Source organism: Chelonia mydas, chromosome 1 (assembly GCF_015237465.2).
Source record: "Chelonia mydas isolate rCheMyd1 chromosome 1, rCheMyd1.pri.v2, whole genome shotgun sequence".
Taxonomy (NCBI): Eukaryota; Metazoa; Chordata; order Testudines; family Cheloniidae; genus Chelonia; species Chelonia mydas.
The window spans coordinates 152,683,717-152,711,499 of NC_057849.1; the positions used below are offsets into that span (position 1 = coordinate 152,683,717).

The following is a 27,783-nucleotide window of genomic DNA, read 5'->3' on the forward strand; positions in this document are numbered from 1 at the left end:
ATTGGAGTTTAAAAAAAAAAGTGAACTTACCACATTAATTCTAAGACATGCATATTACATGCCTAAATAACTGCAGAACTTTTTTATGCCCCTTGTGCTCCCTGAGCTTTCGTCTCCACCTACTCTCCATCACACTTTTTCCTGCTTTCTTGTTTAATCTTGTGTTTAGAATAAAATTTGAGAGGTAGGAAAAGTCTGTTTATTTGTGAGGTGCAGTGTGGCCCTAATGATGATGCTTTAGGTTTTTTTTAAAATAGTGTTCTAAAGTCCTGTCTTATTTGTGTTGAACTCTACATATGATTCCCATTTTCTGTCCTGATTTGGGGCAAGAAAAGCTTTTGTCAGTCTTGATATGCATAGGATTCTTAAGACCTACTTACTTAGAACAGCTGAATTTGGAAATTCAGGATCTACTTCGTTCATTTTGAGACTAAGCAGCAAGGGCCTCAGCTTTCTAGATTTGTGTTAGCTAACTGGATAAAGCTGCATACACTGCTGACTGGGCCATTAAAAGTCCTGGTGCATGGGAGGGGGGTGTGGGCTCCATGCAGTGCTCACCTCAGGCGGCTCCCAGAAGCGGTGACATGGTCCTCTGGCTCCTAGGCGCAGGAGTGGCCAGGGAGGCTCTGCGCAGCCCCAAAGCGCCGGCGCTGCAGCTCCCATTAGCCGGGAACTTTTATTGCACTTTTGCACTTCCTGGTTTGGGTCAGAAGGGGTAGTGCTGAAGTAGCACAGGAGACTATTTTCATGAGATGTATACCGATTTTGCAATCCACGAAGTTCAGTTAAGCATCCAAACTTGTGGGTACTTATCTGACCTGAAAGTCCTGAGATCCTTCTGTCACTAGTTTCTGTACGAATCACTTTGATTTTTATAGGTACCCTGCTATTTTTGCAATTACTAGTCATTTTCTAATCTGTTTTTCTGAATAAAATTTGAAGCTCAGATGCACTTTAAGGAATGTTTCTATTGTAATGACTGTTGGATTATGCAGCAGGCAACATGGATTTCAGCAGCATCCACTTTTTTATAGGCTGCAATAGTGATTAATTTAGAGTATTTGAAGATAATTAAAAGCAAATAGGCATAGTAAAAAATGTGTGTAACGTTATTTTGTAAGGCTTTTGTCCCCTGTATAATAGTCAAGGCCTTTTATGAGAGAATTTCACTTGTGATATTATGGGTGTAATTGTCATGGCTCCTCTCCAAAATTACAGCACTTTTTGAGTACAGAATAATTCTTAGGAGAATTTACAAATAAATGAATAGTTTCAGTTAAAATTAATCTAAAAGTCGGTCATTTAAAAAATTTAGCACCCAATATCAGTGGGATTTTTTTGTCCCAAATGATCTGAATAACAGAATAATACATACTCTTCAAGCTTCCCTGATACTTAAAGTCTGCTGAAATGTTTTGCATAGGCTACATTCAAAGTTGTGTTTTAAGATTAATGATCATTTTTTGGCATTATTCTGTTTACGTAAGTTTCTTTTTCAGCAGAGCCTGAATAATGTTCTTTAAAGAATTACATAAAGAATTGTTCTCTTTTTCAAAATGGCTGCTGTCTCCTATTGTTCCTAAAAGGATTGGGACCACAGGTTGTTTTCATAGCAAAAGATGGCCACACTCTTTGTTTACTTGATCATCACAGTGCTTCTCTTTGCCTTCTGACAACTTGGGGACTACCTTCTTCCTTAGAGGCAGCCTTGCAGCAATCCGATTGGGAAAAATAGTAGGCAGTGGCCACTTTGAAGAAAGGATCTTAATTAAGGCAGCCTTTGGTCTCAATTGCCTTTGACAATAATGGGGAATGACAATCGTTTTCAGAGAGAGCAGTTTCGTTAATTTATCTGAGAGTATTTACAGTAATTCTTCAGCCTCAACTGACAGAACTGTTATGAAAAATAGCAACAAAATTCATGGAAATATTTATTTTCAGAAACTATTTATTAAACTTAGAGCTTCTCAACAATAAGGACAGAAAGGAGAGGTAAACTAGGAGATGGAGTTTGTACATGAGGTATATGAAGGGTGAAGGAGATAAAGGAAAATGAGGAGTACATTCTGTCAGATTTGTACAGGTCTGTTGTGGTGTAAGGCACCCAGAATATCTTACTGAATCTGGCCCTGAAAATTAAAATTAAAAATAATGTAAAAAGATTTTAAGGTTGAATATCTCATATGTTCAAATCATTATAAATATCACATGGTAATATTTTCTTTAGGTTTCTTGTTCATTGAAAATGTATTAAATTTGTAATTTTTAACAGGAGATTACCAGACAAAAATTAAGTTTAAAATAGAGATAAGGTTGAGAGTACTAGATCAGTAGTTAAGGATTAGAGTAAAATAACTTAGAGAGACAATGTAATGTTTCAAAAACAAAGCACTACAAACCCTGGATTTTCACAGTTTACGGTTAAATTTAAAAGAAATCCAAACATATTAAGATATAGAAGTGCACAGTTAGGGCACTCAGGCAACTTTAACTCTGCCTTGTATCGACACCTTAAAGGAAAAAAAGAAAAAAAAATGTCTTTCATAATCAGTTTAATCTAAGCTGGGGCTACACACACTAAAATGTCTTAATCATAAGCACATTGTATGATGTCATACAGGGGGTAGAGTTAAGGTTGTTTTCCTGCCCTAACTTTCCATACCTCCGCATGTTTGGGTTTCTTTTAAGTGTAACCTTTATTCTGAATTTCCTGGTTTATAATGTTTGCTTTTTTTAAAATAATTAAACCATCCTATAAGGTATTTCACCCTAAAAGTTTTTGATTGGTAATATGTAATAAATGAACTTTAATCTTTATGGCATTATGACAGCAATGAAACATTTTCATAACCTTCCCCCATTGCACCCTCACAAATAGATTAAACGCAAAAAATCCCTGTATGTTACCTTGATTACTTGAACTGCTAGACTGTTTGCCTGATGTCTTGTGACTTGATAATATTGGACAGAATGTGGTGGCCATTGGAAATTGTGTCCACTATTTTTAATATAAATGATTTCAAACTGAGCTAATGAATCTTAATTCTACATTCTTTATGAGGTGCTGATCTTCTGGTCAGCGAGCAGTTCTGTGTCTGTTCTTATGGCTGTGGAATCATGGAGTATAGTGGACCCAAACTGTAATAAATCAAGGAGCAGAGGGGTTACTTAGAACATTTTTGTTTAACTACATTTTGAGTCTGATAAAATTGAAATATTTAGTGATAGTCAAATAATTGTTGGTGGGCAGAGTCTGGAAGAGATCGTCTTTATATAAAGAAAGAAATCCTTCAGTGAGGTTTTGCTTGTAAATTGACATGTTGCAGTGCATGACTATCTTTTTTCAAATGGTAAATCTTGTTCTAGCTTTAAAAAAAAAAAAAAAAATACTAGAATAGTGTCTTGCGTCCTTTCCAAGTCCAGCATTTACATCTGTCATCCTTATAGAAGTGAAGGTTTTATGAATTTGTAGATTGGAACCATCTGTACGTAATTGATTGTGGAAAGTTTAAAAGTAACTTCAGTTTCTGACACTAATTTGCGTAATCTTTAACTACAGTATACTTCCAATTATCCGAATAGCATGGAGGACATTGATTTTATTCGGATAATCAAGAGGGCCTGAGAGTCATTCGGCAGCAGGGTGGACCTCCCAGGCAGCTGGAGGCTTGTTGACCTCTTCTTTCTCCTCCCGCTTGCGGTCCTGGCTGTGACTCTCTGCTATGTCCTGCTCATTCACTTCCACAACAGCGGGGCTGCAGAGGGCTCCTTGTGCTGTTGCAGAGCGAGTGACATCTGGACCCTGTAGGTGCATGGAGGAGGCTCCAGTTCTGGCAGGGCAGAGCAGACACCCTGGGCTGCAGGACTTGCATCTTGTGACAGATCCCTGCGGCAACTCAGGAACCCTCTGCAGGTCCTCTGTCACAGCCCCTGCTCACTCGCTCCCATGACAGTGGGGCTACAGAGGGCTACCTGCCCTGCTGCAGGAGCCATTCAGCTGCAGAGTGGCCTCCCTTACAACCGTGGCTCGTCATCATTGTTCTCTTTGTAGTCCTCTCTGGTGGTCTTTGCTCTATTATTCAAACCTCTGCCTTATCCAAATTCCTTCTTTGTCCTCCAGCACAAGATACATGCCCTCTACAACATGTATCTTGTGTTTGGGGGCAAGGAAGGGATTTGGATAATGCAGAGGTTTGGGTAATAGGGTTTTGGATAAACAGGACTCTACTTTATTGTAGTGTTGCAGAATTGATCGTATGTATGGATTTCTTTTCTTTACTGTCATGAGGTTTAGTTGTCCTTTTTCTGTACCTTCAAAATCTGCCTCTCAAAATCATACATGATTTTATTAGTTAGCTAATGAGAATTTTTTGAACTTTCTAGTCGAATGTTTGATAAACTATAACTATTTCAGTGAAATACCCATCACACCCAGTGGTCCCTTTTTAAAATGAAAGAATAACTCATGAAGTATGTATGAAGTAGCAAAAAGACTAGCATATGTACTGCATTCATTTTGTAATAGCTTTTCATATGTATTGCTCCTATGTTTTGTTCTCCCTGCCAAAAGAGAGATTCCAAATTATATTTCATTTCTGATACCTGGGAATAATGATTCAGGATAGTTTTTGATCTTCCTTCTACTTTTGAACCTGTGGCTGCATTGTAATGTGGTGGTTTAAAAATTTCAGTGATATATAATAAATATATATATAATATTACTGAAATTAAATATGAATATAAATATGAAAAACTACAGAACATTGAAATACAAGTAATGTAAGTGTTGCAAATTGAAGAAACTGAAGATTTTAGTTTAGTGGACTAACGTGATGCTAGGGCTGATGTTTAAACACAAACAAAAACCCCTATGTCCTCTGCAAACTTTGCAACTCAAAGCTTATGCTCAAATAAATTGGTTATTCTCTAAGGTGCCACAAGTACTCCTTTTCTTTTTGCAAATACAGACTAACACGGCTGTTACTCTGAAACCTTTGCAACTCAGTTATCTTCATTTTCTTCTCCCACGACTTGATATTGTCTCTACTCATTTTCTAGCTATTGGGGGCTCCCACAAATCTTAAGATCAACCTTGACTGTTATATGCTTTGCTGGGTTAAGGGGACTATGGTAGAAAGTCTCTTTATATTTTCTTAAGGTACAATAGAAAAGTCTTAGCCCACTTTGCATGTTAGTGTCTACTTTGTTTAAAAGAATATCCAAATAATTGCTGTGTGTTTGGAAGATGCTGGACAGTTGAATGTCTATTCTGGTCAATTTTAAAGTCCCGGCTTATAGTGATACTGAGATAGAAAAAAAGAGACAAATGAACTAAAATTCACAAGAAATCACATAAAACATTTCAACCAAGAATCACCAGCTTATTGGAAATGCTGTCCCTTAAAAAATGCTGTTCCAACTTTCTATCTTGTGGTCATCAGGTCTTATCCTCTCCTCTGCTCCCTAAGACTATTCTTGTGTTTCCTATAGTCCTTCTCCCATACATGCAGATATGGTTTCTGTCTCCAGGGGCTTCACCTAATACTTTGCCCAGTTTTCAGGCAATAAGCAATGGGCTACCTGCTCAGCACTCCTGCACCTCAGCTGTATTCGCTTAGGTGGACAATGGAGATGGAAGCTGGCTGGCTGCCATTGAGAGAGAGAGAGAGAGAAGCAGCTATAGGAAGTGGGAAAGAGCATAGCTTGGAGGTCGGTAAGTGCTGCCAACAGTCCCTGAATAGTGGTGGGAACTAGTTTTAGTTGGGTCAAAGATGAAAAACCTGAGTCTGTTCTGGCTAGCTGTGTGTGTTGCTGAGTATATACATATTTAGCACTCTTAAGAAAAAAGATTTCTCATAGCCTTGGGATCCTCCTGCAAGATGAGAGCCACGATATTGAAATATCCTGAAAAATGGAAACTAAAACTATTGCAGAAATTTGCTCATTTGTGAAAGATGATGAGATGTTCTTTCCTCAGCCCCACAACTTCCCAGTGTGTGCCCGTCCTGTCTAACTCATGTTTTACAGAAAAAATTAATAATTCAGAATTTTGCTGCCTACTTTTTCAACTCTTCAGTCAATAACTAGAAGAATTTGGGCAGAAAATTCTCACATCTACTAGTTAGATTAATATTCATCTAGGCCTATTATGTTTAAAGTTTGAAGGAAGTTGAGAGTGAGGGATCGTCCTTCAGGATCGCACAGATCTTGGGAGACAGGCCAGTCCTCGCTTACAGACAGCCCCCCAGCCTGAAGCAAATACTCACCAGCAACCACACACCATATAACAAAAACACTAACCCAGGAACCTATCCTTGCAATAAAGCCCGTTGCCAGCTCTGCCCACATATCTATTCAGGGGACACCATCATAGGACCTAATCACATCAGCCACACTATCAGAGGCTCGTTCACTTGCACATCTACCAATGTGATGTATGCCATCATGTGCCAGCAATGCCCCTCTGCCATGTACATTGGCCAAACCGGACAGTCACTACACAAAAGAATAAATGGACACAAATCAGACATCAAGAATTATAACATTCAAAAACCAGTTGGAGAACACTTCAATCTCGCTGGTCACTCAATTACAGACCTAAAAGTCGCAATTCTTCAAAAAAAAACAAAAAAAAAAACAAACTTCAGAAACAGACTCCAGAGAGAAACTGCAGAACTGGAATTAATTTGCAAACTGGACACCATTAAATTGGGCTTGAATAAAGACTGGGAGTGGATGGGTCATTACACAAAGTAAAAACTATTTCCCCATGCTAATTTTTTCCCCTACTGTTACTCACACCTTCTTGTCAACTGTTTGGAAGGGCCATCCTGATTTTTCAAGACAAAAGTTTTTTTTTTCTCCTGCTGATAATAGCCCACTTTAATTAGTCTCGTTAGAGTTGGTATGGTAACCTCCATTTTTTCTTGTTCTCTGTGTATATATATCTTCCTACTGTATTTTCCACTGCATGCATCTGATGAAGTGGGTTTTAGCCCACGAAAGCTTATGACCAAATAAATGTGTTAGTCTCTCAGGTGCCACAGGTACTCCTCGTTCTTTTTGCTGATACAGACTAACACGGCTAGCACTCTGAAACCTGTTCCCAGCTGTGGAATTAAAAGACTGGAGCATTAAAATAAGGGCTGAAAGCTTCACCAAGAGTAGCTCTCCCCTCCTCAGGCTCTTCCTGTCTTATTTAGGACAGTAGGGAGGATGAAAGCATTGGTACTGCTCTCCTTTCACTGAACAAATCTTTAGCTAACCAGTGGGATTGTGGTCCAGGGGTAAGGCTCCCGGAATCATCAACCCTTTTTGAAGTAGGTGCTGCTTGGGCCTACCACTTCCATGTTTTGCTGTGCCCCCATGCGCTGACCCCTGCCTTCCCACACCTAACCTCCAGGTCCCCTGATAAAGGGGAGTTTTCTGGAGGATCTGTCCCCTTCCCCCGCATGCCTCCCATTGTCTTCATGGTATGGCTGTACCTTCCCCATCATTAGTCTACAGCAGTGATACTCAGACTATGGCTCTGAAGCCACAAGTGGCTCTTTAATGTGTCTTCCGCAGCTCCTTGCAGCACATATTAAAATACTGTGTGATTTAATTAACAGCCAGTCAGGATGCTTTCACTGTTATTAACCAAATTGTAATTGAGAAAATAATAATGCTTGGTGAGTCATTTTGCTGTGAGAATTATATATACACACAACACACTAAATATTTCCCATCATACTGTTTAAATATGAGTATATAGTACTATAGTAAATGAAACCATGAATTCGCACTACTGTGACTCTTTTGTGTAATGTTGATCACTAATTTTCTCCTGAACCACTGAGGTCTGAGTATCCCTGGTCTGCAGGTTGCTACCACACAAGACCACTGTTCCCCTGATCTAAGCACGAAGAACGCCAGGGGAAAGGGACACAGGCCACCTCACAGGCAAACTGAGCTCTGCTGGCACCAGCTTGCCAGTCTTGTGGAAACGCCAACCTTATGAGAGAGGTTGCCCTGCACATGTGATGCAGAATCCTCCCACTCTCCCTGAGCAGTTGTAACTACCATTGTAGTAAGAAAATATTTTTAGTGAGAAAGTTGGAAAAAATTAAATATTCTGCTAACATATTAGATCATGCATCCTGAAACATTTTTCAAGGAAGTCCATAATCCAGTACAGTAGGTGCTGCTTGTCTGATTGAAAACATTGTCCTCTGCTGATAGTATGTGAATAGTTGTTGCTCCCACTAACAAATAGCCTACTTCTGATGGATACTTCTGTGAATTTAAGTATAGTTTGACATACTTATTTTATCAATTGTGAGCAGTAGTGGCAATGAACCAAAGCAGGCATAAGTGTGGTTCTTCTTCGAGTGCTTGTTCATGTCAATTCTAGTCAGGTGGGCGTGTACCACGTGTACGATCGTCGGAAAGTTTTCCCTTAGCAGTACCCGTCGGGTCGGCCATGGAGCCCCCTGGGGTGGCACCTTTATGGTGCTCAATATATGATCCTGCTGACCCGACCCCGCTTCAGTTCCGTCTTACCACCAGTGACAGTTGATGGAACAGCGTTTGCTTGCCTCGCAAGTGCTTCCTTTAGCTTAGGTTTCAGCTCTTAGTTTAGAGTTACACTTTTGGTTAGGGACTGGGTTTCCACCCGATCCCTTTCCTTCCCTCGGCTCCGGGGGGGGCATGCCTCGGAGCCAAGGGTTTAAACCGTTTGGGACCTGCAATAAGCCCATGCCAATGGGCAACCCCCACAACTTGTGCCTGAAGTGTCGGGGGAAGAGCACCAAACAGACAGGTGCAAAATCTGCAGGTCCTTTCAACTCAGGACGAAAAAAATAAAGCAATAATTGCAATTGGAATTGCAGATGCATCCTCCATTAGACAGCCCATTTACAATTAAAATATTGTTTTTAATCAGAAAAATAATGCTAACATTTTTCAGTGGAAACGTTGATGTACAAATCACTCAAAATAAACTACCCACAAGAGAAATACTGAACTTAAAAATAAATACTAACATAATCATCAGTTCATATCTAAAGGCAGGCAGTTGCTCTGGAGTAAACTTTGGGGATATGAAATGTACATATTAATATTTTCCCCAGTATTCCTCTGTTCCCTATTGAAGATACCCAAGTTAATTGTTAAGGTCCTTCTCCCTCACAGCTCTTTCATTTGTTTGATCCTGTAATATTGCTCAAGTTTATTACGTCAGTCTGTGATGGACATTATGTCCCAAATACAGGACTGACTTAATTACAGAAAACTGGGTGTCGGGAACCAACCATAAAACACAGGAATCAGGGAAGCGGGGAATTGTTCATTTTGATTTTTTTAATGTAATTTGGAAGATTTCTTCAACATTGAATCCCTTTTAACCCAAAATAATTCTCTCGTCAAATTTGTGCTACCCATTATACATTTTCCCATGTGTAAAGTGTAGAAGAAATACATGGATAAATAATGTAATATTTTGTGTTAGGAGAAAAAACACTATTCATTTTGCTTAGTTCTCAGTGAATCATGGAGCCTTTCAGTTTCAATGCTTTAATTTAATTTTTGTCAGGAGCGGGAATTCTCATCATAGTCTTTATTTCAAATGCAGTGGTCAGAATATTTTTGGGGAAAATGTTGAGGGTTTTTTTTCTACCAATAGAAGCCTTCATCCCAGTTTCAAGTAATTATTACTTTTCCCCCTGTGATGCTTCCTCTCCTTTGTGGGAATATTTAGTTCTCTTTACCCTCCTGTTTCCATGTTGGAATTTCTTTGGATTAGGGAGCTTTGGAGGATAGGGGATAGTTGAACATAATTTTCTACTTTTTTATACGTGGTCTACCAATTCTCCCCTTACTCCTATTCAGTCCTGGCCTCTATTAGTACATATTAACCTGCTGGCATATTGAAGATTTACTAATGTTTGTCATTAGTACTTGGATATTCTTCAGAGGTCTGTTGTGGAAATACAGAATAGTCTTCTCTCTGGTGTTTATAGCTTTAAAATAGCTAGAGAAGCAATTTCTCAACACTTGTAAAGGGCTGCTTTCTGGATCATGTAGTTCTAGAACACATGAGAAACAATCTTGGAACTAAGTAATGCACAGGTGTTGGTGCAAGAAGTAAGTATAGTTGACCTACTAAATAATAGTGAGGCACAATATAATTAAATTCAGCATCTCATATGAGGGATCATATCAGAAATCAGCACAATACCACTAATCTGTAGAAAAGGGGCCTTGTTTAGTTTAATTCCTCACTTTATTTTAGTTTGTGTATTTTTAAATAAAGTCCATCATGGAAGGCTACAATAAGACAGGAGTATAAATAGTGAATAACCCTAAAACAAGAAAGAGAGAGGAAAAAAACCAAAAAGGCAAAAAATGGTTTAAATGTTGAAAGCTCAAAGTTTTACTTGTCAAATAAATAGCCTCCAAAAAAAAAAAAATCCAACACAAGTTAAGACAGTAGAAAGAAGCATACATTTTGGATGATAAAATAGAAGATGGGAATTTGAAGAGCAAATAGCCAAGTGTATTAAAGCAAGTAAGAATTTTAAGTGAATCTGTTTTTTTTTAAATGCTGGTGGTTGATCCTGAGAATTACAAATGAAGTCCAAAAAGAAAAGGAGTACTTGTGGCACCTTAGAGACTAAAAAATTTATTTGAGCATAAGCTTTCGTGAGCTACAGCTCACTTCATCGGATGCATTCAGTGGAAAATACAGTGGGGAGATTTATATACACCGAGAACATGAAACAATGGGTGTTACCATACACACTGTAGTGAGAGGGATCAGGTAAGGTGAGCTATTACCAGTGGGGGAGGGGGGTGAACCTTTTGTAGTGATAATCAAGGTGGGCCATTTCCAGCAGTTGACAAGAATGTCTGAGGCCACACTATCAGAGGCTCGTTCACCTGTACATCTGCCAATGTGATATGCCATCATGTGCCAGCAATGCCCCTTTGCCATGTACATTGGCCAAACTGGACAGTCTCTGCGTAAAAGAATAAATGGACACAAATCAGATGTCAAGAATTATAACATTCAAAAACCAGTCGGAGAACACTTCAGTCTCTTTGGTCACTCGATTACAGACCTAAAAGTCGCAATTCTTCAACAAAAAAACTTCAAAAACAGACTCCAACGGGAGACTGCTGAATTGGAATTAATTTGCAAACTGGATACAGTTAACTTAGGCTTGAATAAAGACTGGGAGTGGATGGGTCATTACACAACGTAAAACTATTTCCCCATGTTTATTCCCCCCTCCCCCCCCCCCCCATTCCTCAGACGTTCTTGTCAACTGCTGGAAATGGCCCACCTTGATTATCACTACAAAAGGTGATAATCGCTCACCTTACCTGATCCCTCTCGTTACAGTGTGTATGGTAACACCCATTGTTTCATGTTCTCTGTGTATATAAATCTCCCCACTGTATTTTCCACTGAATGCATCCGATGAAGTGAGCTGTAGTTCACGAAAGCTTATGCTCAAATAAATGTGTTAGTCTCTAAGGTGCCACAAGTCCTCCTTTTCTTTTTGCAGATACAGACTAACACGGCGGCTACTCTGAAACCTGTCATAAATGAAGTCCAGTGAGGAGTCGCACATAGTACCAAGGAAAGTGTTTGGAACAGTAAATGAAGATAGTTATAAAATACCTAGATTACACTGAAAAAGAAAACTATGACTAATCAATAAGCTAAAATTTTGGGGGCACTTCAGCAGAGCATAAAGTATTACTGGTTGATACTCATTTGGACTTTCCAAAGCCTTTGCAAAGTCCATTACAAAAGGCTCTTAAGGAAACTAAGTAGCTGGGGTGAGAGGTAAAATTCTGTCATAAATTAGAAACTGGCTATGAGACAGAAAATATAGTAGGAATAAATGGTTTATTCAACATGACGAAAGGCTAAAGGTGGAGGAAGAGGAAGAAAAAAATTATGCACGTTTTGTTTTGTTTTGTTTTTATGGTGTAGAAAATCTAAGAGGACCGTTACCAAAAAGATTTTTTTTCTTAGTTAGAAATTCTGGTCTTGTCTGCTGTGAATGACTGTTGAATTAGTAAAATGATACCACAAGAACTGAGAGTGAAAGTTTGAGTGTTTAATTTTTCGTCAACTGAACTATTAGTTTTTGTTAACTTCTGTCTGAGTGCCGAATTGACATATGGGAGAAAGAATGCCTTTGTTAAAGATTCGTTATTATCCCTCCTTCAGTTAAATATGGAAACTTAACATTTGCATTCTCTGAAACCCCCACAAATTCGTCCATGCAACCAGATTTAACATTGCGGATATTTCAGTGTTTTGGGGGTTTGTTTTTGTTTGTTTGTTTTAAAGAGGAACGAGAACATTTTATTTCTTTCTGGAAAAATCTTTTAGGCCTTGATATTCAGAAGTATGCACACACACACACCCTACCCCCGAGGATAAATAGGAAGACTGGCATGTGTTAAATATATTTAATAATGATTTTTAAAAGGAGGTGAATGCAGATTGGCAATATTTGCAGATGAGTTATTTATATTTGTCAAAAAAAGAAATCTTTGAAGAATTACAGAGGGACCTAACAAAGCAGAATGACTGGACAACTTAATGGTAGCTGAAATTCAGTGTAGAGAAATAAGGTAATGTACATTGGAAAGATTAATCTGAACTCATACACATTTGAGTTCAAAATTTAATCTAACCATTTAGCAGAAACACTCAGGGTCACTGCAGAAGGCTGAACATAAGAATACTCATCAATGGTCCATCTAGCCCAGTATCCTGTCTTTCAACAGTGGCCGGTGGCAGATGTTTTAGAGGTAATGAACAGAACAGGGAAACTATCAAATGATCCATCCCGTCGTTCAGTCCCAATTTCTGGCAGTCAGAAGTTCAGGGCCACCCGGAGCATGGGGTTGCCTCCTTGGCCATCTTGGCTAATTGCCATTTTGATGGACCTGTCCTCCATGAATTTTTCTTTTTTTAACCCACTTATACTTCTGGGCTTCACAACAGCCACTGCCAATGAGTTCCACAGGTTGTGTGTTGTTTGAAGAAGTATTTCCTTTTGTTTGTTAAACCTGCTGCCTATTAATTTCAGAGGGTGACCAGTGGTTCTTGTGTTATGTGAAGGGATAAATAACATGTTCCTATTCACTTTTTTCACACCATTCATAATTTTATAGATCTCTATCATAATTCCCCTTAGTTATCTCTTGTCTAAGTTGAGCAGTCTATCTTTTTAGTCTCCCCTCATATGGAAGCTGTTTCATACCCCTAATCGTGTTTGTTACCCTTCTCTGTACCTTTTCCAGTTTGGATATATCATTTTTGTGATGAGGTGACCAGAACTGCATTCAGTATTCAAGATGTGGGTGTACCATGGATTTATATAGTGGCATTATGATATTTTCTGTGTTATCCGCCCCTTTCTTAATTGTTTCTAACATTCCATTCACTGTTTTGGCTGTTGCTGCTCATTAAGCAGATGTTTTTAGAGAACTATCCATGATGACTCCAAGTTCTTTCTTTGAGTGGTAACAGCTAATTTAGACCCCATTATTTTGTACGTATAGTTGCACTTAGCAACGCTGAATTTCATCAGCCATTTTTTTGCGCCGTCACCCAGTTTTGTGAGACCTTTTGTAACTCGTCACTGTCAGCTTTGGACTTATGAAAGAAAACATCCACTCCTAGCGCAGAGAGGTCCAAAAAAAAAAAAGGAAGGAAGATGTTAAAAGTTCTTTCTGTCCCTTTAAGGGAAGTTAGAGACCTAGTCCCTATTTTGGCCAGGACAAGGAAAATCTGGTAGACTTGACAGTAATGCATGCTTGGGAAAGAGACTGGGATTATTTTTTTTATTTATTTTATTTTGCTGAGTGTGGAAAGAGATCAAGGAAGAGGCAAGTGGCAGACATGTTGAGGGTCTTCCTATGGTAAGAAAGAGAGGGAGGGGCCTAGAGAGTGCAGCTACCTTTGGTGAGACTTCCATTGAGAAGGAGACTGTCACTGTATGCTCTACGCACCGCTGCGTGGTGCCTTCTTCTGGCAATTTGGCTTCACCTAGCTCAGTGCCTCCTTTCTTCTCTTCTGCCTTTTGCAATTCTCCTCTTGTTCACGGAGTTGCAGCATGACTGCTTTGTGATTCAGTCCTCTGGTCAGGTCCCACTGTGATTCCCCATCCTGCGGAGTCTTTCAAAGTCCTTTTGCACCAGCATTATCAGGCCATCCTCAGGTCCCCTGCCCTGATTATGTCACTCGTGCAGTGATTCCATCAATCTTTCTACTCACTGCCCCTAGCAATAACACTCTGCAGCAGATGGTATGGGAACCCAGGTCTACATTCTATTCTGAGTTCCAGTCCAGGGTCTTACAGCAATCAGGTAAGGCTTGCAGCAACATCTACCTTACTGCTTTCACATCTGGACTACTTTCTACCATGCTTCTCCAAGCTTTTTGTTCTCCGCCCTTCCTAGTCAGACCTCTATCTCTTGACCTATTAGGTAAACCCTTCCTCTTAGCATAATATCCCTTTCCTCAGGGGTTCCTATCACCCCTTCCTTTTCCCTTGCCTCAGAGAATGAGAGAGAGAGAGAGAGACTGCAGGTTTCCTCCCTGCTCGCACTGTTGCCAGCCTGCTGGCTTTAGAGAAGCCCTGCCTGTTCCCTCACAGGTGAGCTTTCTTCTAACTAGCACTCTCTACACATCCTAAATCACCCCTATTTGCTGCTTAATTGGCTGATTGGGCCTGTCTGGCCTAATTCAACTCTCTCAGGTTTGGTGTGGGAAAGACCAGAAAAGGGATAAAGAGAAAGTTGGCAGACAAGCAAATATAGGAAGTAGCTTTAGGAGGAGGAGTGAAAGAGAGGAGTTGAGGCTGGAGTGGACAGCTACTTCGTTGTTTAGGGCCGCTAAGTTGGAGCCTGTGGTAGATAGAGGGCATGAGTTCCTCTGCCTCAGTAGTGCCATCTGCAGGTGGTATATTCCGTAAGAGAGGGTGGCTCTGCCAACTAAAGAATAAAGGATCCCTGCGGTCAGGGAGTGAAAGACTAATTTGGTAATCTTGCACCCAGGGGGAAGGTTCGGACAGACCCTTTGGGGGACAGCTGTGGCCTAGCGAGAGGGACTAAGTGAAGGTTTTGTATTTGGACTCTCCTTTCATTTGGACTTTATGTAACCTGGAATGGGAAAAGTTTTTGGTTTGGCTTGAGGGCTGAACAACCCAATCACTGAGAAGGTAGGCTATCAACCAGCAGGGAAACTGAGGCATGGAAAGACATAAGGGGCACCACTACAGAGGTGTAAAGAATGGAATGGAAAATGTTATATCCTTGCATAATGATAATATGCCCTCACTTGGGCTAAAGGTTCATTTTGGCTCTCAAAGAAGTATAGCAAAGCTAGGAGTCCAGAGATGGGCAAAAAAAAAAAAAAGAGGCATGAAAAGTTTCATCTGAGGAGAGATTGAAAAGAGAACTGTTAAATTTGGACAGCGGAATAAGTGGCAACATGATATAGGTATGTGAAATAATAACTCAGGTAACACAAGAACAAGGTGATACCTAGTGAGATTGAAAGATGCATTTAACACTGATTTAAAAAATGAAATGCTACTTTTACACAATGTATAAGAAACCTGTGAAACTCTCAGCCACCTTATGTTATTGAGGTCAAGAGCTTATTAGGATTTTTAAAAGGATTAGAAATGTATTTGCATAATGGCACCATCCACAATTATAGGGGGTTTTTTATTAAGGGATATAATGTCTCAGGAAATATCTGTGGGGTTAGGAAGAAAATTCCTTATAAACAGGTTGTTGAGTAGTTGTGAGGTTTACTGCACTTTCCTCTGAAGCATATGGCATGGACTACTGTTAGACACAGAATGCTAAACATGATGAACTGTTTGTTCATTCCCTGATTTCTTTGTTCCCATAGAAATTTCTAATGTTTGTTCTCTGCGCAAACAAATGAGTGATTTTTTATTTTGTAAGGTTTGAAGAAAATCTATTCATCTATTTTTAATGTCCAGATGTGAAGAAGGTATTTTCATAATTTAGGGGGGAAAATCACATGGTACGAAGTGTTCGTATAATTAAAATAATTTATCAAAACTTGCCATTGACTTAACGTACAACAAAGACCAAATTTATTTCAGGTGTTTGAAGACAGGTGATTAGAAATAACAAAATGATCCTTCATTTATACTGAACTTTTAATGTCTCTTCAGTTTGCATATGAGTGTGTTGGGGCATTGCACAGTGAAATAGAACGTACACCTGTGGGTTTTTTAAGACTGCTCAATTTTAATCTTGACCATTCAAGATCTATCTTGCTTACAGATAGATCAGCGGTTCTCAGTGCGTCAGGACCCCGAAGTGAGTCAGGATGCTGTTTTAATGGGGTTGCCAGGACTGGCATTAGACTTGCTGGGGCCCGGGACCAGAGCCCAAGAGTGGCTTCAGCCTTGGGTGGCAGGGCGCAGGCTACGTTTCACCTACCCAGGGCTGAAGCCCTTGGGCTTTGGCTTTGGCCTCCCATCCAGGGCAGCAGGGCTCAAGTTTCAGCTTTGGCACCCTCCTGGGGTCGTATAATAATTTTTGTTGTCAGAAGGGGGTCGCAGTGCAGTGACATTTGAGAACCTCTGAAATAGATCATGTGTTTGGTACCAAGAAAGTGTCCAGTTTAGCATGTCACCAGCTCTGAAGGGCACATTATATGCTTGGGATTGCAATCCTAAAGCAGACACCCGTCAATTTGTGATCCAAAGATTGTAAATGGATGTGTGTGGACGTCCCACTAACATAGGGTGACCAGACAGCGAATATGATAAATTGGGACAGGGGATGGGGGGTAATAGGAGCCTATATAAGAAAAAGACCCAAAAATCGGACGGTCCCTATAAAATCGGGACATCTGGTCACCCTACACTAACAATAGTCCAACCCACCTTCTGGCTGCATAACCCCTTCCCACCCTAGTCACCTCTTGAGTGACAGATGTCCAGTTCAACTACCACCCAGCTATAAGTGTAACTTGATGGGTATATTTCACTATGCAACAGTGAAATACAACTGCAACATTGTTTGATATTTTAAGCCCTGATTGAGCAACACATTTAAGCACGTGCTTTTCTGATGGATTTAAGCACATGCGTAAGTGCTGTACCAAGTCAGGGCCTTGTGCAGCAACTATAATAGGCAAAGTGAACATGATACATTAAGGCATTAAAATTTGTACCGTATGTAAGCTCTTTGAGGCAGGGACTGTCTTTTTCTTCTGTGTTTGTATGGCACTTAGTGCAGTGGGGTCCTGGTTCCTGACTGAGCTCCTAGGTGATATATCACATCACAAATAATAATATGCAATAATACCAACTGCAGAACTATATGTGCTATGGGAAGCAAAATTATAGTAGCTGTGGGAGTAATAATTTTGAGTTTCTTCTCCTTAAGAGTAGAAAATTTCAAACACTGCATTGAATCAGCGCAGGGTCATTTTGCTTGGGTTTGATTCCACTGTTGTGCAGTCATTCCAATTAATTTCTGAATTTACTACATCAGAAACTGATCTAGTATCAGATTAGTTTAGCAAGTAAAATACATGCAGTACAATGACTGGTATTCACTAACATTTCATCACATATCCTTACCGCTTATGCTGAGCTACATGTGTAACTTTTCATACATCAGAGTTAGAATACAACATGATGAATTTTGATGATGCACTTTCTCGGAGTTCTTATCTGTACTCTTGTTTTGAATGATAGTGTGTGTGACAGAGGGTTATTTGTATTGATCATTTGTTGGGAAAGATTTTGTGACTATTTTTAGTCTGAAATAGGGCCATGTCTATTAGATATCGAGACTATTTCAATATCCCAAGTCCTCTTGGCATCACGCTCTTCTTTTAAAATAAATCATGTTTTGTACATTTATCCTTGTAGGTTAGATAAGACTAAAGGATTTAAGATGATACTGTGCCACATAAGCCCCGTATTTTTATATGCATATAAAATGTCATTTGTTTGGGGGGGAAAAGATTATTAATTTTGTACTTAAGAGTAACTGTATAGTCCCACTCCTGGACCAAAAAAAAAGCAGTATATCTTCGTTAATTCTCACTTCACTAGTCTTCAAGCATAATAATTTAGTCTTACTGTACTTCACAAGAAAGATTTAGAAGTTGAGTGCTGCAGAGCGACTTTAACAAATTATTCTACGATATGTATATGCTAGTAGACAGTGAAGTACAAGTATTAAATTAAACCTGTCAAAATAAATGAATAAAGTACATTACTGCATGGTAGTTTTTTAATATGTGTTCTTACTCGGTGATTGCAAATTTGCAGTTTGTGACGTAACAGCCTTTTGTATGAAATTCTGTGAGAGTTTCTGTGTATTACCAATTTAATAATGCTATGTCCTCTATTACCAGATAGACTTAATCTGAAAAGTATTTTTTGTTCCTCACTGCTATGAATGGATCACCTGGTAGTCAGTGCCAATTAATAAGGTTCTACTGTACTTCAAGTTAAAAACTATTTGCTGTGTTAAATTATAATTTAGATTATTTTCTTTCTTTTGAGATTAGTTATATTTTTAACTAATGGTGGTGTTTTTGTAAATGTGGGGAGAGGGGAATAGTGGGAATAATTTAAAATAGTGTCATCTTACTAAATGAGAATCCTTGATTAAGATATGTCCTGGAGGTTCCACTTAGCCCATAATTATGGTTTACCCTTGTACATCATTAATATTTTCTGTTGTGCATAATGTGTAACTAGCACATATTCAGTAAATATACTTGTAATTTTTTTAATCAAATGTTCACACAGACAGCTCTCTTTCCTTTTTAGGAATCTGGGTAAAAATGGCTTATCTAACAGTAGCATTTTATTGGATAAATGTCCACCTCCACGACCACCGCCTCCACCATACCCTCCCTTGCCAAAGGACAAGTTGAATCCACCTACACCTAGTATTTATGTAAGTATCAACCGACTGGTAGGAATAAAAGGTTAGGGCTTTTGTAACTATATACTTAGCTTTTTAATTTAGATATGTATTGAAACAAAGTATCTTATTCAGAGCTAAATTTTACTACAGGGGTGCAACATGTGAAAAGGCAGAATTTTGACCCCAAAGAGAATCTTGTGATATATTTAAAAAGAAAAACATTGTACGTGATTCAAACTGAGAATTCCAGTGTGATTGCTAAATTGAAACGAAAACACATTAGGAATGCTTTTTACATTTTTAGTACTTCAAGTACTGATTTAAAAAATCAGACAATTTATGAGACACAACTCTCAGTAATAATTCAAATGGATTTATAAAATATTTTAAGATGCATTGCCATAGGATTACTCAAATGTTTATATGAGCAGATATCTAAATGGAACTCTCCTGTCCATATCAAAATACAGCAAAGAAAATCAATTAGAGTTGCAATAACAATATTATAGCAAAAGGTTAATATAAGGAAGAACCTGAGGTGTAAAAAGCTTTCATGAGAGATTTCCCTTACTCATGCCTACTTTCTGGTATGGCAGTATATTCTGACATCAGAATTGAGCAATGTCCCAAATTTTGTGTAAAGTTCCTTGGTCATGGAGGAGTAACTTAGACTCATACAGCATCTCCATAGTTTCTATCCACACAGTGAAATTAACATTTGCTCTGGAGACATGACCTATACTGACCCCTAGAGGCAAAATGTTGAAAGATTGGCAACAAGAGCAAAATTAGATGTAACTAATAATGTAGTAATTAAGCATTTTTTTAAACTGACTAAAATCAATTGTTCTACTTAATGGTAGAGACAATGTAAATGACATTTCTGTTTTAGTTAGGCAGTTTCCTTTTAACATTATCTAAAGGATGGGAAAGGGTGAGAAAACCTGGATTTGTGCTGGAAATGGCTCTACTTGATGATCACTTTAGATAAGCTGTTACCAGCAGGAGAGTGGGGTGGGAGGAAGTTTTGTTTCATGGTCTCTGTGTGTATATAATGTCTTCTGCAGTTTCCACGATATGCTATGCATCCGATGAAGTGAGCTGTAGCTCACGAAAGCTCATGCTCAAATAAACTGGTTAGTCTCTAAGGTGCCACAAGTACTCCTTTTCTTTTTACGAATACAGACTAACACGGCTGTTACTTTGAAACTTATAACTTTTGAAAATAGTCTAACAAACAGTATTGTCTTATTCTAAAAAAGAATTGGATAGATTTGGAGATTGTACAGTAGAGGACAAATAATTCTGTGACTCTTAGTTATTAAAATAACTAATTTCTGTAATATATATGTTCTTGGGGAGGAACAAGAGATTAAGTTAGGAGCTCTGCTGAGGTAAAAATACTGAAGGGATGCTGTAGAGAATACATGTTACTAGATTTTTGGATCTGTTGTCAAATACAGAAATAAACTGCAGCAAAATTGAGCTTAGAAAAACCTTGCACCAAAGCAGTCTGGACAGAATTTCTGCAAGGGAGTAAATTATAATAAGTAATTTAATTTCAAAAGGAGTGAAATCAGTATTTAATGAGAAAATATTGTGTGATATAACTGCTAATTCACTGGAGTGCATGAAAATGGATAGCATTCCTGACCTCCTCCTGTTTTATTATTTGTTATTTTACTAATGAAAAGTCTGACTTCCCCTGAGACTTAATAATCCTTTGTAATTCACAGTTGGAAAATAAACGTGATGCTTTCTTTCCACCTTTACATCAATTTTGTACAAATCCAAACAATCCTGTTACTGTAATACGTGGCCTTGCTGGAGCTCTTAAATTAGGTAAGTTTGTTTTATACAAAAAGCAAAGCACAGGGTAGACTTTTCTTTCTAAAGGAATGTATATGTTTGTAGGGAAGTTTGGGGAAATCTTTGAAGTGTTCACAAAAGTCAGTTTTATTTCCTTAATATATTCATGTTTGCATAACAAGGAATTAGGGTAATATGTAGTCTGCAAACTAAGCAGTATTTCTGTGGTACTTTAAAAGAACTTAGCATCCAGCAGCTCCCATTGACTTTAGTCAAGCAGGTGCCTAACCATCTGTTTCAAAACCTAACATGAGGCTTCTATCTTTGAAACTCTTTGCCCACATTGTTTTCTGCCTTAGTTTTCCCATCTGTAAAATGGAGGAGGATAATTCACCTGTATTGGTAAAGCATTTTGAGATCTATGGATTAAAAGTTTTGTACTTCTTCAGTATGCTTATTATTTAATAGAAGTATTTTTTGTAGAGCCCAGGATTTGTCCAAAATACATGTTTTCAGAAATAGTAGATTTAGTCATATCTGCTACTAAATATTTACTTAATCTAATAATACATATGTCCTTTTCTGAGAAGGACATTTTTAGGCAGTGTAGTCTCTTTTGGGCTTTTACAATCCTGTGTGGGGAAGGCTTTTTATTACATGAAAATATTTAATGTGAAATCTAAATAAACTGAGTTTTGTTTATTAAAGCTGAGAAATTACACATTTCCTTTTCAGGTAAAATATCAAATGTTGTGCTTCGGTATATACCTTTAGTTTCTTTTAAATATATTAATCTCTACCTTCCCAATGTATAATTTAACCTTTTCATTATACTGCACTATTATTTATGAACTGTATTAATGTTCTTTAGATCTAGGACTCTTCTCTACTAAAACATTAGTAGAAGCAAATAATGAACACATAGTAGAAGTGAGGACACAATTACTTCAACCAGCAGATGAAAACTGGGACCCCACTGGAACAAAGAAAATCTGGCGTTGCGAAAGCAGTAGATCTCATACTACAATAGCTAAATATGCACAGTACCAGGCCTCCTCATTCCAGGAGTCATTAAGGGTAAGTACATCTTAACTGTTTTATAAAGAACATAGTAATTCTGCAACCAACTTGTCCTCAGTAACAACTTCCAAAAAAAAAAAAAAATCATATGATCATGTTTTAAGGAGTCTTTTCCATCAGTTGATATTGGGAAGAAGGGGATTCCCATTAATGCTAAAGGCACAGCTAAGCACATAAATTCCCTGTGAATGGATGGGCAAATAGACTATAAGGTGTTCCGCACAAACACCTTTAGTTTCTTCAGTGTAAGACTATTAGTTATCACTTTTACATACATTTAAAACTAACTTAAACTGATATACAGTAGTATGTAAACTCAGATTTAAAAGTTGTTGACAACTTTAAAAATGCATTTAAAACTTTAAAAAAAACTTTACAAATAGTATTTTTACAGACTATTTCTCAGTTTCCAACTGAAAAGTACTTTGAAATAAAATTTCTTTATTCAGAGTATGGTGATATAATGTTTATGTGCTGCTTTTTAGAAGCCCACACGCACTGTTTTCCTTCAACTCAAGTGTTTGATACAGTAGAAATAATGTTATAGTTTCAGAAATATGTCTGTTAATGCTTTCCATATCTGATATTATGTAATGGCATTCTGTGTTTACTATTATGTAATTGCCCCTATATTTGGGAGTGCCTCTGGTTCTAAAATTAATATTTTCTTTTTATAAAAACATTGTTTCAATACATAAAGTGAAGTGTTCATGTTTTTTTCAATACATTTTTTGCTAACATTATCTAATATTTAAAAAAAAAAAAAGTTTTCTAGTTTTTGTGGCCCCAAATTCTAGTGGTGAGTACATCCTTGGAATTAACTTGGGAACTCCTGAAAGCTCCACACAGATGTGATCCTAGATACATGAAAATACTAAGCTAAATAGAGCAAAGAGTGCAAGGTATTTCTGACCAGCTCTAACTTAGAAGAGGTTGGGAAGCAGCAGTAACAGAGGGCCAAGGGCTGGTATTTTCACTTTAATCACAAGGGAAGTGGTGGTGGGCTGGGTGAGGTGACAAGGACAGGAGAACTTTTAAGTTAGAACTTGCACTGCAGACAGGAGAAACAAGAACTTTGTGAGCAGATTAGACCAGGGTGTTGGAACAGTTTGTATGGTGGGAGTGCTGAGAGCTATTGAACTAAACTGTAAATGCTGTATATGATGGAAACCACTTCAAACCTGGGGGTACGATAGCATCCCTAGTTCTAGCACTGATGAATTAGAAGCAGTAGTATGTGGTAGGAGATCCAAGTCTGGATTTGTAGTTACAGGAAAGTGGAGAGGACTAATCATGGGCTGTGAGAGAAGCAGGCGAAGGAATCAAGAACATTCTGGAGGGGGTACATTGGGGGATTTTGATGGCACCTGGATTGGGCTGATCAGGGACACAAATGGGATTTTTCTAGATCTGCAATGGTGATTGGGGAAATGGGATATCCACTGAAGATTTCCGGCTGCTGTTTGGGGAAGTGAGCGAGGATTGTATTCTTCCAGATCATTCCAACGCTGTTGGAAGGTGGGGGCTGCCAGAAGCCTTAAGCCCCACTGGTTCTCAGGGCCATAAGGTAAGCTAGAAAGGGGTCAGAGGATGGGGCAGAATCTTACCCAGAGAGTGGGGTTGGGGAGGTGTGTGGCTGGAGCCCTGGTTATTGTCAGAGGAAGAATCTAGAAATATGCAAAGTATTTGAGATGGGGTGCTGGGCCAAACTAATATTTCTGTCAGTAGGGAAGAAGGGGAGTGAATGTAAAAGTGTGTGCATAATTTGCTTTCAGTAAATTTTAAAATATAGAGCTAATATGTTAACGTTCTCAACTCTTAAGTTTGTCATAGTGTAGCTGTATCAAAACTTTAAGAAATAGAAGGAAAAGAATGCATATAGGCTTCCAGAGCAGCTAATGTTTGATAATGCATATGAACTGGCATGTTACAAGAGGTCAGCTGGAAAGCCTCTATTGTCATTAACTTTTGCATGAAAAAAATTGCATAGATGACTGCAGTATTTTCAAATTAGATTTTTTTCTCTCTTAACAAGTTACTAGTAGCAAAGAAATGTAAAATGTACATGTTAAAATGACGTTCATAACACAATGTTCCTTTTCCTCTTTTATGGAAGTCAACAAAAACACTATTCCTATCTCATTCTTATCCCCAGTTTCCCTCTAATCTTCAAAGCAACCTCTGGACCATCTCTAAAAATTGTCCATATAAAAATTATAGATGCAAAGGTTTTCATATTTTATTTGGTTTGAGATGAAATCTATTAATACTATATGATAAAGTGATAGGAAATGTCACGTTTTTGTTTTGCAGGAGGAAAATGAGAAAAAGAGTCACCACAAGGACCACTCAGATAATGAATCCACATCTTCTGATAAGTGAGTTAGGTATAAATAGTATACTTCTATAGTTTCTCTTCCAAAGGATATACTTCATATGTTTTCATAATTTTTACAGCTCTGGTAGGAGAAGAAGAGGACCTTTCAAAACAATCAAATTTGGGACCAACATTGATCTGTCAGACGACAAAAAGTGAGTCTCCCTATAATTTGTCATTTTTTATAGTTATAAACAAAGTTGAGCCAACATGCCCACCTTTATTATTTATCTAGAGAGTTTCCTATTTTATTTCCTCACATCTAGGTTCCTGTAGCTCATTTTACTTTTTGTTGTTGCTGTTTAATAAAACTATACATACTATATCCCTATCTTTGTCTGATACGTATTTGGATTTGGCTCCCAGTTAATCTTAGAGTTGCTTATCTTATCATTGGCTACATAACAGTTGTTTCAGCAGTTTAAAAGAAATGCATGTTTTTCTGATAACACAGCAGCAACACCACATTGTCATACTGGAAACACATATCTTTGCAAAGTGTAAGAATTCCCAACCCCTGAACTAACTATTTATTCATTCCCAACCCCTAAACTGTATAATTAACTTATACAGTTAAATTCTTGGTGTTTTGAGGCAAGTAGATGCCAGTTGCAAAAGTTCTACAACAAACAAACAAATTCATGATGTGAGACTGAAAGTGTTTTTAAAGGTTGAGCTGCATGTTGTTCATAGAGAGAGCTTGAAGGAAAGTTAGGATTTTATCATAAGGCCTTGAGGCTTCTCAGTAGCATAATTGAGAGGAAAATAAAGGTTAGAAGACAAACCGCGTGTATAGCACCAGCACACACCCTTCCCATACAAAACATCCCTTTACATATCTCCTAGTCTGTGTCATTCTGTGTATAAAAGTAAACACCAGTCTGTTGTTCTTTCATCTTGTTTGTTCCCAAGGATTTCACACAGTATGCATTAAGACTTTAAAAATGCACTTCCAAAAGACTTCATCTTTTCTCCTAACTCTCCTTTCTTAGCAAAGAGTTCTGATGGGAGGCTTGTATTTTAAGAGACTATGCACACATTTCAACAGAAAATAATGTAATTTGCCTCCATTGTCTTTTAGTATAATGCTGATTGGTACTCAGCTAGTGAGCCTAGAGAGAGAGACTAGTATTCGCTGGGAAAGGGGACTGGGACTGAAATGAGAATTCTTGAGGATTGGAGACTGGGGGCTTGTCTCCACTTACCGGGGGATCAACATGCAGTGATCGATCTACTGGGGGTCGATTTAGCGGGTCTAGTGAAGACCCGCTAAATCGACCACCGATCGCTCTCCCGTTGACTCCGGTACTCCACTAGAACGAGAAGCATAAGGTAAGTCAATGGGAGAGTTTCTCCTATCGACCCAGCATGATGTAGACACTGAAATAAGTCGCCCTAACATATGTTGACTCCAGCTACGTTATTCACGTAGCTGGACCTGTATAACTTAGGTCAACTTAGCCCCGTAGTTTTTTTTAGTGCCTGCCCTTGGACAGGGACAAGGAACCAGAGGTATAGAAGAGGCTGGACTGAGAAAGTGCAGGATGGAGTGAACAGGATAGGAGGAGTCAAACTTTGGGGAAATGGGCAAAAGATTCTGCGTGCACCAAAGCATACTCCTCTCCAGAGCTCGGAATAGAACCCGAGATCCCTGAGTCTCACCATTCCTCTGCTGCCAGCAAATATCTGTGAAACCCATTGGCAAAGTATCTCATCCCCCAACAGAGGATAACGTACTGTTGCCCATCAGTTACTCCATTAGTCCAAGTGCAGAGGTCTGTATAGTGGACCTAAAAGTTCCAACCATACTGATTAACCACATGAGTGTCAGTACAGTGCCATATGATATATGTACAGTGCCATATTTGTTTCTGTTTTTGTATATGCTTTTTTATAAACCTAGAAAACTACATGCACAAAACATATTAAAAGAACATTATTTAGATTGCAAGGGTCATGAACTCATAAGTTAGCAAACATGATCCCTCTGTGCGTATGTACAAAGACAGTATATCATGATCACATACTGTTATTTCCACAGGACTCTGTGTCGTTCAACATTTCCTAACTTCTGAGAGCTTGATTTTGCAACCTTAATGTTTTTTAAACATAGGTTTGTGTGTGATGTATCCACCCTTCATGCTCTTCATCATATCCTCCCATTTTCTCTCATAAGCTTAATGTTCACTCATTGGGCTCTACTCTTGCATCCCTATTCCAATCTCCTGTACACCACCTTTTCTTCATTCCTCCGTCCTACTCCCACCGGAACTGCTTCTCTCCAAGAAATCCTGATCCAAGGCTTGCCTCTTCCCATGCCTCTATCTTTTTATACTCTAAAACAGGAGTGGGCAAACTACGGCCTGCGGGCTGGGTTTGGCCCCTCAGGGCTTTGGATCTGGCCCGCGGGATTGCAACCCCCATGGCGCCACAGGCCCCGCGCTGCTCCCAGAAGCAGTGGGCACCATGTCCCTGCGGCCCCGGATGGGGGGCAGAGGGCTCAGTGCGCTGCCTTTGCCTGGGGAACCTCCCCTGAAGCTCCCATTGGCCAGGAACTGGGGAGATACCCACAGGCAAGAGCAGTGCGTGGAGCCCTCTTCCCCCCCTCCCCCAGGGGCTGCAGGGGCTTGATGCCGGCCACTTCCCAGAGTGGCCCAGGGCAGGCAGGCAGGGAGCCTGCTCTGGCCCCCACTGTGTGCCGCTGCTACCCCGGAGCCACTCCAGGTAAGTGGTGCTGGGCCGGAGGCCGCACCCTGAACCCTTCCTGCACCCCACACCCCAACCCCCTGTCCTGAGCCCCCTGCCACACCCCAACGCCCTCCTGCACCCCAACCCCGTGCCCTGAGCCCTCTGCTGCACCCCTCGCACCCCAACCTCCTGCCCTGAACCCCCTCATACACTCCATACCTCCCACACACCTCAGCGCCCCCCCCCCCCCCCCCACACACACACACACACCTCAGCCCCCTGCCCCAGCCGTGCATTCGTGGCCCTGCATGCAATTTCCCCACCCTGTTGTGGCCCTCGGGCCAAAAAGTTTGTCACCCCTGCTCTAAAAGGTAGCTTTTTTTCTGATCAGTTAGCATCTGTCGCTATTCTCACCTTCGGTAGCCTCACATTTAGATCCTGCATCTTGGATGTGTAGACTATAGCAATGGTGTTGGGCTTCTCTTCTTGCTCTTTTTCCTCTTGGAAAAGGCTGTTCAGTTTGGATTGTCCTATATCCTTTTTCTCCAGGTAACCATTAAGTATAGACCCTCTAGTTCTCTCTGTCACAGTTCAGGGCAACTGCACCTGTATTCCCTCTCTATGATAGAACAAAGGCACCCACTCTCAGGCTTCCAGCTTCGCTAACTGTCATTTCTCTTGCACAGAGAGACACATTTCATTCTCTTCTAACCAGGGTATCCCCACTCTGAACAGTTTCCTCTGCCTACACTGTGTTGTTCCCAGCTGTGTTGTTCCCAGTTGTGTCCAAGCAGGCCTGCTTACTTGCTCTTCAGAGACGGTTAACAGTGTGACTCATAGTTGCCACACAGCAATTTTTCTGCAAGCCAATTTTATTC

The 27,783-nt window shown here is 39.4% G+C and overlaps 1 protein-coding gene across 15 annotated transcripts in view; it reads left to right on the forward strand.

Annotated features, from left to right (window-relative positions):
• The window catches only part of KDM6A (lysine demethylase 6A), a 269,102-nt gene that overhangs the window by 220,711 nt on the left and 20,608 nt on the right, over positions 1–27,783 (forward strand). For 9 of the 15 annotated variants that reach the window (XM_037902842.2, XM_043538113.1, XM_037902856.2 and 6 more), the window contains 6 exons: positions 18,852–18,981; positions 20,688–20,793; positions 21,632–21,837; positions 23,249–23,407; positions 24,154–24,218; positions 24,298–24,372. In XM_037902842.2, coding sequence (XP_037758770.1) covers positions 18,852–18,981; positions 20,688–20,793; positions 21,632–21,837; positions 23,249–23,407; positions 24,154–24,218; positions 24,298–24,372 — 741 coding nt within the window. The remainder of the gene's footprint in view (positions 1–18,851; positions 18,982–20,687; positions 20,794–21,631; positions 21,838–23,248; positions 23,408–24,153; positions 24,219–24,297; positions 24,373–27,783) is intronic. The other 6 variants (XM_037902899.2, XM_037902892.2, XM_037902862.2 and 3 more) reach the window with 1 other exon arrangement.